Source organism: Lepidothrix coronata, unplaced genomic scaffold (genome assembly GCF_001604755.1).
Source record: "Lepidothrix coronata isolate B3197 unplaced genomic scaffold, Lepidothrix_coronata-1.0 Scaffold272, whole genome shotgun sequence".
In the NCBI taxonomy this organism is placed as follows: Eukaryota; Metazoa; Chordata; class Aves; order Passeriformes; family Pipridae; genus Lepidothrix; species Lepidothrix coronata.
Window position 1 is genome coordinate 109,534 of NW_016690452.1, and position 15,086 is coordinate 124,619.

Consider the following 15,086-nt stretch of genomic DNA (forward strand, 5'->3'; position numbering starts at 1 on the left):
CGCCGCCATCTTGCCGCGCGCCCATTGGCGCGCGCGACCCGCCCGCCCCGCGCCGTTACCGGGGAAACGCGCGAGGGGCGGCGGCGCTGGGATTGACTCGGGCAGCGGGACCGGCGGAGGCCGCGGGGCTGTTAGTGAGCCAGGCATTGCTTTATTCTGGCCAAAGATATGTAGCGAATCATTCCAGCTACCTATATTCCTTTCAAGACTTTTCGCATATTTATACATTTTAGCAAATAAAGAAATTAACATGCATTGGTTCTAAGTTACACCATTCTCTTCATTTAATTAGTATTCTATCCCTTATTGGCTAATATTTGGTCCACATTCTTTGGTTCTCTTGTAATTCTTCCTTAGTCAGAGAGTCTCCAACTTTCAGGCTATAATGTCCTTGGTAATTCCTGCTATATTTTCTGGTTACTCCAACATGTCTTTGAAGGACCACAAATTCAAGATCCAAGATGTCTGACCTTCAACTCCCGCAAGCTTTGTTTACTAAAGCTTATCAGAGCTAGTCCACAGAAAGCTTTGATGATTTAAAGATCAAACTGACAAAAGTCTGCAGGATAAAAAAGGAATCTAGCTAACTGCTACCATTAATAAAAATTTTAGGAAAGTGATATCATTTGCAACAATTCCACCCCCCCTTTGGAAGTGATCTTAACTATTTCTTTTAAGATTACTTCCACTTAACTCACTGAGTATTTAGCAAGATTTAAGACACTAAAATACAATAATCGCTATTAATAATCTCCAACCAACAGACTAATTTAAATCCCCTTTTGCAAGTTCCCATTTTTTATTTCTGCACCTCTCTGTATTTTATACATGAGAATTCTATATATTTTATTTAAAACCCTGTTGTAGAACAAAAACCACAGAAGTCTGAAAAAATGGTACCTGGCCTAGAAGAAACTGTTATTATGCAACTTTATAGACAAAAAGTTGCACATAGTGAAACACTGTAAATATGAGTTTGTGTTATAGATTTGTGTGTAATGTGAAATCCAAGTTTGTGCATGCACGTTAAGAATATTAAATGGGCTACAAATATTTACAATTGCAACACAGGAGGGTTGCTTTAGTGTCTGGTTGTTCAGCTCCCAGAAGATGCTCCTTTGCCACATATTGAGCTGTATTATTGAAATGTTATCTTAGAAGTGTTAACAGTTACCTTTCAAAACTCACAGAGGATAATGAGGTATCTGAAGACTAGAAGTGGCAAATATGCCAGTCATTCTCTCTCAAAATTCCCTTCAATTCCTTGAAAACTTTGATAACAAATCCTCAGGCAAATTACTATTTTGTATCTAGAAGATAACAAGGAGAGTAGTTAACAGCCAACATAGATCTCTAAAGACAAGGTGTATAATATCAATCTGATGTCAGAGCAACAGAACAGAAGTGACAGAATAACTACTTTACCATAGTAAGACTTTTAGCAGTATCTATATGAGATTCTCATAAGCAAACTAGGGAAGCATGGCTGTGATGAAATTTCAGTAATATCCATCCTCGGAAAGTAATAATCACCAATTCTGTGTCAAAACAAATACATTTGAGTGAGGGTTCAAACATCGATGCATTTTTCCTGGTCAGTTCACTGTTTTCTTTTACCACCTTGGTCACAAAATAAAGAGTACACTTATTAATTCACAACCGTCTGACACTGAGAGGGACTAGAAGAAGTAGAAGAAAGTTTTTTTTAAACGGTCTGAAAAATGGACAAAGTACAATGCAGGTAAGAACAATATTCTACAAAAGGAAATAACTGACTGCACAAAATCAGGGTGGGGCTGCTGGACTATGTGGCATTTCTGTAAAACAGAGCAATGGTGGTCACAGTCCCTGACAAACTGAGTCAGTGTCATGCTGCTGCCACAGGAAAAGGTGCAAACAGCAAGCATTATACTTGTGTGTAGAATGGATACATTACATGCATAAAATAATTCCTGTACTCTGCACTGGCAAGGCCTAAGCTAAACCCTACGTCTACTGAGAAGATTACAAAGGATTTGGCTATCCTAACAGTTGTCAGAGAGAAAAAAGGGGATGGCAAATAATTTGTTTCTCACCTTAGAGCACAACTGTGAATTTGTTTTTGTGAACTGAAGCAGATTTAAATTAACATAAGACAAAATAGAAATAAGCCAAAATATTTAAAAAGGCTAAAGAAGTTCTAAAAATTATGCAATCTCTAACATTTAAGACTTTTTTTTTTTAAAGTAGTAGCAAAGGGGTATAGTTGATCTTAGTCTGAAATAGGAAACTGGATTAGATTATCTCCGGGATGTCCTTCCGGTCTCGTTTTTCTGCAATTCAATACTTTTGCATGAACCTGGGTAGGACAAAATTGAGAGCTCAGTCCAGGTGGTCAAATTTGTTAATGCCAAATGCATGGCTTTACTTGAACAGAGGAAGTTGTGAAAGACATATACACAGTTATGGTGGAGAGTGTTGCATTATTATTTCTTTGCACTGCTCAGTAAGGCTGCTGGCAACCCACACAGTTTAGTCTGCAAAAAAAAAATCTTAGTAATATTCCATTTGTGCTCATTTTTTATGCTTGTGCTTTGCCTGACCATTTCAGCTATTTTTTTTTGACTGGCTTTAGTTATGAGGAAAGATTAAACAAAAATGTAAGAATTCTGGCCACTTTGTATTTAATATTTAATTGATTAAAAATCACCTTGGCTTCAAAGAAGAATTGCCATTTAAGTATGATTTAGAACTTTTATTCATACGGATATTTTTAGCTGGTGAGGACAGGAAGTCATCGTCCCAGGCTACAGGACTGAGAAATTGAAATTGTGTAGATTGTTCTTCCCATGATATGAAAGTCCTTTTTACGCTATTTTGATCCTACTTTCTAAATCCATTTTTATAGATATCATTTACCTGTGATTCATCATCCTCCATTGTTTGAGGTAATCCTTTAGTCTTCTTTTGCCACTCTTCTTCTGTGATGTTTGTCAGGACCTCTAATATCTGCAATCAGCCCAGTCAGCTTTTGGTATTTCATGGGTGTGCCAGCTACTGCTGCAGTGCATGAAAGCAGAATTTTACACCATAATTGCGATACAGGTCTATTATATGGTTCCAGAGTGTGAATTTACAGGGAGAAGGAGGAACTTCATAGGCTGGAAATCCCTTACTTCACTGCCTTATGCAGCGCACACACACTAGTACTCAAGCCTATTCTACCGCAATTCTACCGTGCCCACGGACAGCTCTGATCCACATCAGAAATCAACAGAAATGCCATCGTTCTATGACCTGATGGCACAGGAGAAGAATGCAAATGGATCCCATCACCAGAAAGTCTTCCCCAGAGATTCTAGTCTCTGTGTTTGGATATTCTTTTGTTAAGCTTTCACTCCAATTTGCATGTCTCCTGTTTCATTTCTACTTGGCAGAAAGCCAGCTGGAGGAGTATCTCTGCACTGCAGTGAAAAGCTGCAGCTCTGGAAAGCTACCATGTCAAAAATAAGCAGCACGACTGAATCACCTGAAAACAGAAGGTACTTCTACTAGCTGGTATCAAAATATCTGAAAATCTTTCGTCTTTGTGTTTTGTTGTCATGTTTTCCTTCCATGATCTGCAATTCTACTTTCATAACAGAATTTAATGTATGCTGGCGTTTATTTGCAGGTTTATTGCTTTATTTACATATCTACCTGATCAGTGCAATCCCCAAGACAAACTAAATTGTTGCTGCTATGCAGGTTACAACACAGAGAAATAAATTAAACTCTTTTGATACATTAATTCTCTATTTCATAAAGATCATAGCCAGTGATGTCACTACAATTTAATGTGAAAAAGACTTATTGCATCATCTCCTAATTTATGTTGAGAGCTAGAGCACCTTTTAAGATCTCAGTTTGAGAAAACTCCCTAAGCTAGTAACATCAATTGTAGCCTGCAGAGATAAATATTCTGTATTTTCCTCCCTTTCTGTGGTTGTCTTATTTCCTGGTTATCTTCTGTTGGAGTCCTGTGACGCTATAGGTCCACATGTCAGAACCTTCTGAGGTTTCAAGTATGTCCTCAATGCAGGCTTGGTGTGTATGAGGGAGCAAAACAGGGCAGGACTTATCTGCCCATCAAGTTCCTAAACTGTAGCTCTGGAAATCTTGTGGACTGCAGGAGCAGAAGCTGACACCGTTTTAGGAAATGCTTCACATTATTGCTGACTTGTTTTACCATAGCTGGCTTTCCTGTCAGAAAAGACATGGGTTTTTTAATCTGAAACTACTTTCTGGTGCCTCTCCCTTGTTCAGCATGCAGAAGTCTCATACATTGAGGTTGCTTAGCTTTTGCATATAGAAACACAGAATCATCAAGGTTGTAAGAGACCTTCAAGATCATCCAGTCCAACCATCTACCTGGCACTGCCACTGTAAGCCCTAAGCCACCAAAACCACATCACCCAGCACCAGATCCAAACAGCTCTTGAACACCTCCAGGGAGGATTACTCCACCACTTCCCTGGGCAACCTGTTTCAATGCCTGACCACCCAAACAGTGAAAAAAAGTTTTCTGATATCCAGTCTGGATCTCCCCTGTCTCAGCTTGAGGCCATCTGCATTGAACTGCTTTGGAGCTTGGCTGGCCAGAATTGTGAGCAACACGGACTTGGGCCCTAAGTTAGGGCCTCTCCAGTCAGCCCAGACAGTAAGAATTGCTTGCACCGTGACCTGTCAGCACAGCCATGAGCAGCTCTCACCAGTTTTGCACTGGTGGCTAGCAATGGTCATATTCTTGCATCTTGTGTATCTGGAATTCAGGAAATCCCATGACTTATCGCTGGAGAGCATCACACTTGTCTTTATTTGAACAGGAAGAACCACCAGGAAGCGATGAAGTCCTGACCTTCTCACTGCCCTGCAATGGAGGAGAGAGAAGGTGCATGATGCTGCCAAGCCTTGGAATCTCTAGCACTGATGGCTTTCATGATTTATTGTGGGTATTGCAGAAACTCAACACCAGGCATTTAAAAATTTCCGTGGATTTCTCTATTGAAGTAACTAAATTCTAAACTAAACTAAAAACAAAACCAACTTCACCTTCTTTCAAAGGTCTGAGCATCTCAGCTTGCCGCTGTGCCGCTCTGTCCATCCTGACGGAAGGGACCAAACCCCGCGCCTCGGCGCCGGGAGCTCACCGGCAGCCGCCGTGCCGGCACGACCGGCCTCGGGCCGGCAGAGCGGGGGCGACCGGGCCGGGCCGGGCCGGGCGAGCAGCGGGACCCCGGGGCCGGCCGGGGGGCGGTCCGGGGGCGGGGCGCTGGGGCCCGGGGCGGGGCCCGGGGGCGCCGGCCACGCCCTCTCTCCGCAGTACCTCAGGCCCACGTGCCAGCTCGGCCAATCAGGGAGGGGCTCAGAGCGCTTTAAGAGCCGCGCGCCAGTGAGCGCGCGCTGCAGCAGCGGCCGCGGCGTTGCCATGGAGACGGCGGCCGGGCCGGTCTCTATGGACACGGCGGCGCGGCTGCCGGGAGGGCGGCGGCACGCGCTGCTCGCCGTCATCGGGGAGATCGGGACGGAGCCGGAGCGGGGCGCGCTGCGCGGGGCCCTGGAGCGCGGTGAGCAGCGGAGGCGCGGCGGAGGGCCCGAGGCGAGGCGGGGGCGGCCCCTGCCCCCGAGCGCCGCGGGGCTGCGCGCCTGCCGCGCCGTTCCCGCTGCCGCCTGGGCCGAGGCGGAGCTGCCGGTGCCCTCCCCGCCCTGCGGTACCACCGTCCCGCCGCAGGGCTTCGTTCCCGCTCTTCCCGGAGGGACGGCGGCAGGGGTGGAGCCTCGCAGGCAGCGGCTGCGGGAAGGGTCGAGGCGCTACTGGGGCCGCGAGACGGGGGCGGAGGCCGCGGGCGTCGGGCGAGGCCCCGCGGGGTCGGGCGGGGCTCGGGCCCCTGGCGCAGTGCGGGCCCGGTCTCTGCGGCGGCAGGCGGCCTCCGTGATGCAGCGACCCGGCCGCACCTGCGGACAGCCAGGCAGGACACGGCTGTAGAATTTTTTTCTCCCCTGAGCATTCCTTTATTTGCTTTAGTGACACGCAGTTAACGCTGTTTTTGAACGTCTTAAAGCTTGAAGGTATTTCATGGTTCTCTTTCCCCTCGGTCTCTGTTTTATTAGTGGGTTGATGGATTGCATCTTGTTTCCATCTTACCCCAAAGTTCTGTCTTCTTGGAGGAATTGTTCTGTTGGACTGTTCCCTGTGGTGCCAGGGACAGCTGTGAACAGGGCTCTGTTGTGGTGTGGCTTCTCCTTGTCTACAGAGCGACTGCATGAACCAGAGTAAGGGAGTGACATAGCAGGTCACTCACACTATGCTTCAGGAGTGACACAGTGCAGGATAGGGCTGTCATAACATTTTGCTCCTTTGTTATCCATATCCTGATAGCACCCAGAGGCCTCAGCAATGAATTAGTCTTTGTATATTAGGTACAGTGTTGTTTAAAATTAAGGGAGGAGGTGGTGAGATGGTAGTTCTTCCTTTGCAGCAGTTTCTGATAGTTTCTAGCAAAAAGAGAAAGGATAGGTGCTCATCTACATCATGACCTTAAGGGAATCCCTGTTCCAATAAGCAGTTAGTACATCTTCAAGAAAAAAGGTCACAGCCTTCTGTCTCTGTGGGCACTTCTCCCCCCCGCTCCCCATTTCCAAGGCACATTGATTTGAAAGATGCCAAGGATAAGTTATAACTGTTGGCCAAATTATGTTATTAGAGATACTTCTGTAACTGTTTTCCTCTCAAGCATCAGCAGTACTGAGGAACAGATGGACAGTGCAATTTAAGAGAGGGATGGGTGTAAAAATGTCAGATCTTGTCTAATTTCTCTGCTTCATATTTTCTAGCTGTCTCTGCTGGCAGGCCGCTTACCAGCTGCTTCAAGAGGGGTGTTTCATGCCTTTTCCAAGGGATGGCTTTAGTCAGTAGAGGTGGATGAGATTATGACAATTTGGCCTCTGAAAGACCCTCTTTGAAGGGGCTACTGCTTCCTGCACAACAGGGTGATCATCTTCACTTGGCACTTCACTGACCTGATGTGCCAACCTACACCCTTATCCATTCTCTGAAACTTTGAAATAGTGACAAATCAGACTGTAAACTAGTGGATTTCACTCTGATTCTGCAGTCATATGCTGATAACCTGGAAATTCCCATTGCAGAGAAAAAAGAAAATCATTTGCAACATAAATTGTAATTGCCACAGGAGAAGTAAATTCTCCCATTGGCCTTCACTGACTAGAAACCTGCTGAAATTCTGCCAAGTGCAAACACTTCTTTCATTTGCATGAGAGGGAGCCATTTCAGCAGTATTGGTAACTTACTAACAGTAGAAGTGAACTATTTGGGGAGCTGTAAACCTGGTTTTCAATCTTTCCTCTGTCACTGACGCGGAGTAGGACCTCCAGCAAATTAGAGGAGTTTTCCCCACTACGAAATGGGAGAATGACCTCTTCTTGAAATAGACCAAGATTTGCAAATTGGAAGAAAGAAATGAAAAACTAGAATGGTTAAAATGGCAGCAGAGTCTGGAGATCTGTCTGGTCAAACTGTTATGATTTGCAGATGTCTGTACCCTTGATTCAGAGACTTCAAGAAATGTGGAAATGGCACACATAGGATGATTCCTGTTTCTTAAGTGTTAGGTGCTAGAGAGGGCTCACATGAGGGTTGTGTGAGGGTAGAACAGGCTGCTGAGCAGTGAATACAAAGGAGGAAAAAGCTGGGGTTTGTTTTATGTCTGTTCCATTGGCTGTGACACCCTGTCTGCACAAAAACCCCCAAACAAACAACAAAGTCAACACTCAAAGAGATTTTTTCAGTCTATAAATCTCTTGCCCCGACTGATCCAAGAAGTATGTTTTATCCAGACTTCTTTATGTACCTTGGTTCAGGAGAATGCAATAGTGACTATAGAACATTACAGAACCTGCTTTTTTACAGATGTAGAGCTTTGTAGGCTGTGACTTTAACCTTGGGATGCTTGAATGACACTTTTTCCAAAATGCTGTCTAATAAATAATGGTCTTTTTTTCTGTTCCTGTGTGACTTTTGTCTAATTTTGAAACCATATCTGGAAGACTAGGTCTAGTATTAGGAGGAAATGCCAAATCTTTTAAGCCAATTACCTCAGCAGGAAATAAAACATTCACAAGGGCATAAGGAATGAGATGGAAAACTGATGAGTCACATGGTCCCTTACCCAGGCTTTTCACATGCAAAGAGCTTGAACGTTTAGAAACCTTATTATGGTATAGTCTGCACTCTCATGGCAGAGGATTCTAATCAACAATGCTCTGACTCCTGTGCCATGGAGTGATAAACTGGAATTGTGGCAAACTGGGAGAGATTATAAGTAACCTCAGATTACCTGTAGGGGAAAAAGGTTGAATAAATACAACAGTGAGTGAAATAATTTCACTCTTCCCTTTCCTTGCTCTGAAAGAGCATCTATTCTTCATCCTAGAAGATGTAGCAGTACCTCAAATAGCACTTACTGCTGCAATAGGACACGATGACAATGACACAGCAGCTACAGTCAGCAGGATTTGCCCTGCAGAGTGCTACCTTTTTCCTGTCTAGGTCAGAATGTTCATCAGTACTGCATTAAGATGCTCTTATACTGGACATTTGTTTAAACAATTGTGCTGTCTAAGAGTGTAGCACAGAAAAACATTTTGTTCACCCTCTTGCTCCCTATCTTTTATTACATGTTTCATTTGTTTGTATCCCGCGTCCAAACTGAAAGGTGCTGGTAGGTTGTTTGTCTTGTTTGTTTTTACTGTTTTGTTTTGTTTTTTTTTTTTCTTAAGTTCAGAGGATTTACGGAGGGTTTTTTGTGCACTCTGCAGAGCAGACTGTCAGCTAACAAATAAGCTCTACTAGTCTGCTGTGTCAGGTGTCACCAGAAAAAGAAACAAACACGAAGTTTTCTTTAGCTGCTACAGGCCCTGAGACCTGTGTGATGCAATGATTACGAACTTTGTCTTCGTATGTGTAGAAAGCTGGAGCTTGTATCCTCGAGGATCCTGTCCTGCCAGAGGCCAGCAGAAGCTGTTGCACAAGCTGGAAAACTAGAACTGCAGTAAATGGGAATGACGTTTGCACGAAAAATCAACACGTGTCCCTTGAAAGAAAGCAGATATCAGAGGCGATAAAACTTTGCATTTTATGCAAGAGAGATGGTGGAAGAACTCTTAGGGAGGACCCCATCAATAAATACTGGGGCTGAAATTCTTATTTCAGTTAACCTTAGAAGTCTGGCCTTTGACATCTGTACTTCAGCAGGCATGAGCACCAGAGGCTGGAGTAGGGATTCATGCTGATATCCTGGTTTTGTTCATGGTGCCATAGTGTAGTGTTGCACCATCTAGGAGAGGCTCTTCCCTACTGGGATGTGAAGATCTGTGGTCTGTAGTGTTTGGTGTCTTCTAGAATGTACAACTGTTCACACTGAGGTCTGAAGGTGACTTCCCCAGTATGGCTTGGTGCCACTTGCTCTGGGAACAGACGCAGCTTCCTGCTGTGATATGAAGGCAATTAGCTTGCAAAGACTATATAGATTAAAGAGCAAACTCAAAGGGTCTCAGTGGGATTAGGGGCTTTGAAGGAGTGATTAGGCAGAGCCAGTTGTGGGGAAGCTTTTGTGACTTGGAGGATGCACAGGCTATAAGAGCAGAGAAACTGGTGTCTGAGCTGTCAGTAACATAACCAGCCAGTAGCCCATCTCTACAGGTGACCAATGCTGGACAGCACAGAAGATGTAAAACTAACATTATGTATTTGCTTGGTTAGACAGTAGTGTAACTTATTTGGCCTCATCCCTTGTAGCTTATTGGCTTCCCTTGCCTGAAGCCCAAGTTGAATGAAAACTTTCTCACTGCATGTCCTTCAGGGAGAAATGTTTTATGGAAGATAAGCAACTTACAGCCCTCTGCTTCTGAAGGCTTTCTTGATCCTAAGTATGGTCATCTAGAAGAGCATCACTGGTCCTTGTCTGTCCTGTTAACTTTTTCTCTGTTTGTGTTTCTGGAGTAGATGAAATGACAGCTCACTGTTTTGTTGTTCTGTTGTTTTTTTTTCCCCAGGAATTCGTTCCTGGAACATTAATACTCTCTACTGTGACCTGAATCAGCAACTGCGGCTCTTTGTAACCCGACATCTGGCTCAGTTTTCTTCTGAAGTCAAAGGTCAGCTTTCTGGTTTATAGGCATTAACTTTTACTTCTGTTGGATCTGGGGAAAAAAAAACCAAAAAAAACAACAACAACAGGATAAAACTGATTGTGATTCAATTAGTGACTTGTTTGCCTGGGATTCTGCAGAACTGAATGCTAAAGAACCATCTTAAAGGTATGTTTGATGCAATGAATTTAACTTAGAATTACGTATCTTATTACAGAGAATGGTGTTGAATAGAAATATGTGCTGTTTAAAAGCCTATTAAACCAGTAAGTCGGAATTCGTCTGTCCATCTTCTGTACTTTATTGAGGTGGCACAATATAGTTTTACTTCATTAGCTATTTGCTATCTATGCGAGTAGTATGTAAGAGTAGTCAGATGACTTTCTGAATTCCTCTTCTTGAAGGCCTATCTCCCTTTCTGAGAACAATGAATAAGAGCATTATAAAAAATCACATTAACAGTTAGAAAGTGTGCTTACCTAGCTTGATAAAAGCTTTAACTCTGATTATAATACTTTTACGTAATGTATGTTAAGTTACTATAGTAAGCACAGATGACACTGTTGTGAAATCTATTTTATATAAAACTGTCTTATAGCTCACTGTATGTTTTACACTGTTGTCAAAGCTTCTGAATGTATTTTTCCAGTTGAGAAAGCTGTTCTCCTAATGGACAGCTGTGAAAGAAAGTACCTGGACTCTTCTCAAATGTACCACTGACTGAGAGGTCTCAACTCTCCTGTGACTTTTTAACATGGGAATGAAAAGTTACCCTCCTTGCAAGGCAGTGTGTGCATGTGTATGCATTTAGGGATTAAAATACTCTGTATGAAACATATCAATTGAAACACTCAGCAGAAGTTGTCTCAATTTGAAGCAGCTGTAACAGGGCCTGTGGTACAAATAGACCAAAGCACTAATAAGATACTGTGAGTATAACATTTGCCCAAGAATTCTTCTAAGTCAGAGTTGAAATATCTGGATTAATATTAGCAAAGTGTATCCCATTCACTTCCCTTGCTTGGTTTCTGAGGAGCAAAGGGTGATGAACGTGTTGCCAGTCTATGAAGACAGTTCCATGAGGGATCTGAGGAACTGCAAGTCTGTTAACCAACTATCAGGCCTATTGAGCAAATCAGCAGCAACTATAATAAAAGGCAGGATTCGTGTCTACCTGGGAGGAGTTCTGCAAAGGGAAGTTCTGCTTTTCAAATGTCTTGTAGCTCTTTAAAGAGATCAGCAAACTTACAGGTAAGTGATTTAATCTACCAGGCAAAAATGTTTTGGGAATCTAAGTCCCTGAAGTCTGTTTAAGGAAGCCTATAGGCCACAGATTTAGGGGCCAGGCTTTGGTACGTAGAAGTTACTGAGAGAAGGATGGGTAGTAAACAGAAATTCTGATGTAAACTGTCTGTAAGAGACTTGGTCCTGAACTGGAGGCTTGCAGCTTAACATGGTACTAGGCATGCTGCCACTCTTCGTCAGAGCCCCTTGCCATCATTGTACATCTGCAGAGTTTCCTGTGGGACTACACATTCCTGCTAGCTCTGCACAGGATCTCTTTTCTCTAGTACATTTTTGGGGAAAGGAAAAGTGTAGCCAGCTCTCAGCTGCGCCTGTTTCTGATGTGCTTAGCGGTGGACTTAACTCCACTTAAGCTGCTTTCAGTTTGACTAGGGGATTTAAAATAGCTCAACAGCCATCCCAGTGATCTTTTCTTTCAAATTATACTTTGTGTTGGCCTTCAAAAAACTTTTTATAAATAACTAATGACATAATTGAAAATCAAGTGATTAAAAAAATACCATTCAGGTTGAATTTGATGGAACAAATTCTTGAAATAATGAAACATTGATATATACTTTTCTTGCCTCTGTAAAAGGATTATGAGAACTATTAAACACTTTTGAGTATTAGCTTGCATTTTTCTTTGCGAACTTAATGCTTTATGCTGAAAGCCATGAGGGTTTGTGTAAGAGTCTAATAACTAGCTGCCTTGCAGGAAGATGACCTTCAGGCTCTGAAGCCTTTCATGTTCAACCTAATAGTCATCCTTCACATCCTACTGATGCCTTTGTTTTACATTTAGTGCCAGTTGAGGATACATCTGCCACAGCTCACTGAGAATGTGGTGAAGTTACATTACAGTTCCTAAAGGCAGCTGCCTTTTTAGATGAGCACTCCTAGAAGGCTTTTAACTCAGACCAGGGGAAGAATCTGTTTTATTGCCTCTCTGGAACATACAGGCAGCTACAAAGAGGATGGAGGCTTTCCCTTCACAAGGGGCAAGTTGCATTGGGAGAGTATTCAATTCAATGGGAATTATTTTTTTTCTCCTGTGAGAACAATCAGTCACAGGAAAAACCTCCCAAGGGTCATGGTAGAGTCCTCATCACTGGAGGTTTTCAGGATGTAATTGGACAGGGTGCTAGATAATACAATTTATGTGTCTTTTCCCATGAGAAGTTGAACCAGGTTATCTTCTGAAGATCCCTTACAACCTGGGCTGTTCTGTGCTTCTGTGAATTCAGCTTTGCAACAGTGAAAGGACAGGGAGTTTTACTCCTGGCACAAACCAGGTTGATATTAAGTTACAAATCTGATAGGACGCAAAGGCAAATACACAAGCCCACCATGCACGTCTTAGTCTCGAAGTCTGAATTTGATCTTCCTTTTACAGTAACAAATATAGGTCAATGTTTTTACTTGTGCAAGTGATTCATCTTCTTCCTGGAACGTGGAATGGCTTGGAGGGTCAGTTTATGCCATGTACTTTTTCCACTGCACTGCTTAGTTAGTCTTCAGTGATCAGTATCAAGTGCATGACAGTAAAAAAAGCTGCCTTGTTTATTCAAATCATAGCTTCTAGACAGTACAGATGATAAGGTTGTGTGTTCAAGCAAAAGCTGTTTTAGACAGGAGGCAAAAGACCAATTGCTTGTGAAAATTAAATTACAGTGAAAGTGTATGTTCCTTACAGCTGTGGCCTCTTGCTAGAGAGACTTCTGTAACATAGATCATTCAGTGACGGATTTTGTTAATAAAAGGACTGCTATATCCTTAATTTGCACGTTCAGGTAGCAAAAAAGTCAGTAGCTAGCACTCTTTTTTTTTTCACAGATGCAACAATGATTCTTTGAACTTTGGATGTGATTTGCAGTCCTTGAGCAATTAACTGTCCTGCATCTTTTGTCTGCCAACGTACTTCTGACCAGAGAAATACCAAAGTGAGCATTTGTCAGCTTCTGTGCTTCTTCCTCATGTGTTTGAGGGCTGTATTTACTCTCATAGTAACCACACTGAGCATGACCTTAAAGATCCCATCAATTGCAGTCTCCTAAAATAGAGTTTCCCATGCTGTAAGTGCAGCCCTTTCTCGTTAGCACATGTGGCTGCAACAATCCCAAGCATTGCTCTTTCCTCCTTTTCAGGTTGTCTATGGATACAGTGAGCAGCATGAATCACAGTGCAGACTTACATGACATGCCTTATGAAATAATGATTGTACTATATCAGTACAACCTTTGAGATTTTGACAAGCTTATTTACTTTTTATTAAGAAGTAAGGTCATATTTTCTGTAAAGCCATGCTGATTGACATTAATGTAGTATTTCTATTTGAATCTTTACTGCTGATGGGTTTTCCAGTCTTCTAGGACTTAAATGCCAGGGTGCTGGAGTTCAGATTGGAACCTGAGAGCTTCTTAGTCAATCTTAGATCTTGTACAGAAATTATCTTTTTGCATTTACTGGGTCTGACTGCTGCAATCTCCCACCACCATTACTGTTAAAATTTGATCGTCTTTAAAATATATTTTTATTTCTTTCAAATACAGAACGGGAATATTTACTGGATATTTTTGGCTCTATTTGACCTGCAGAGCTTAGTTTTAAAATGAGATAGCACAAAAGCGAAAACATGAAAGACCACATATATAAAACTTAATTTCAAAATGCTGCTTTTACCATCTTTAGCAGATGTTTTAATGGTAAGAGAGCTTCTCTGGACTACATGTGAACTACATATCCTCAGGGTTCTCTTTGGCAAATAACACTGGTCTGCATTTCACACATCTGATGCCAGCATACTGACCCTGCTTTAGCCCGTCGGGCCAAGGAGTTGTCAGGCTTAATCTGTTTGCCTTTTGTATTTCAAACTGTTCCTTTGTTCCTGCCATGAGTGCTGTGGTTCTCACTATGACACCCAAAAGTTACGGGGAAGATAAGAAACTAGAGCCCCAATAAGCTATTTTGCACTTCAGCTGGGCAGAGGCTCAGCAAACAACAGTTTCTTGCTTTTGTGCTGTTCTGCCCAAATGGTTTTACTGACTGAAAGGGCAAATGGTGCTTCTTTTGCCCTAAAATTCATGTAAGCTTTAAACTGACCCTGTGCAACTCACATTTCTGTATGTATTTATTGTATATTTGAAATTGCTGAGGCTTCAATGAAACGTACAGATCTATTCATGGGAAGCATCATTCCTATGGAAGAAGTGATTTTTCACAGCTGCTCTGGTTCTGTTAAGCTCCTCTGCTGAATATTGAGGGGAAAATTCTGTTCAACTTTTTAAAAGCAAGTAAGATCAAAGGAAATGCCTTACTGGTTCAGATCAGGGGTCTACCAAGCCCCAATGATTGCCCTTTCCCCCTTATAGGTCCCTCCCTATCTATGCACAATGCCAGAATGAGGGATGTTCAGACCATGAGCAACTCCTTCTAGTAAAAGCTGTTTGATTCCTCTTGAATCTAGACTCTACAAATGCTATCTGCCTCCACAGTCACGTGTAGCAGCATGTTTCTGAAATTCACTGACTGCTATCTGGAGAAGAAATTCCTCTTCTGTTTTTATTTGATCTAGCTTTCCTGGGTGCTCCCTAGCTTCTACCATTTGAGAGGTA

At 42.7% G+C, this 15,086-nt stretch overlaps 1 protein-coding gene across 1 annotated transcript in view; it reads left to right on the forward strand.

Moving 5' to 3' along the window:
* The first annotated feature begins 5,457 nt into the window (after positions 1–5,457).
* MAP1A (microtubule associated protein 1A) overlaps positions 5,458–15,086 on the forward strand; it is a 56,661-nt gene continuing 47,032 nt past the window's right edge. The window contains 2 exon segments of the mRNA XM_017836182.1: positions 5,458–5,585; positions 10,093–10,194. Coding sequence (XP_017691671.1) covers positions 5,474–5,585; positions 10,093–10,194 — 214 coding nt within the window. The 5' untranslated portion in view covers positions 5,458–5,473.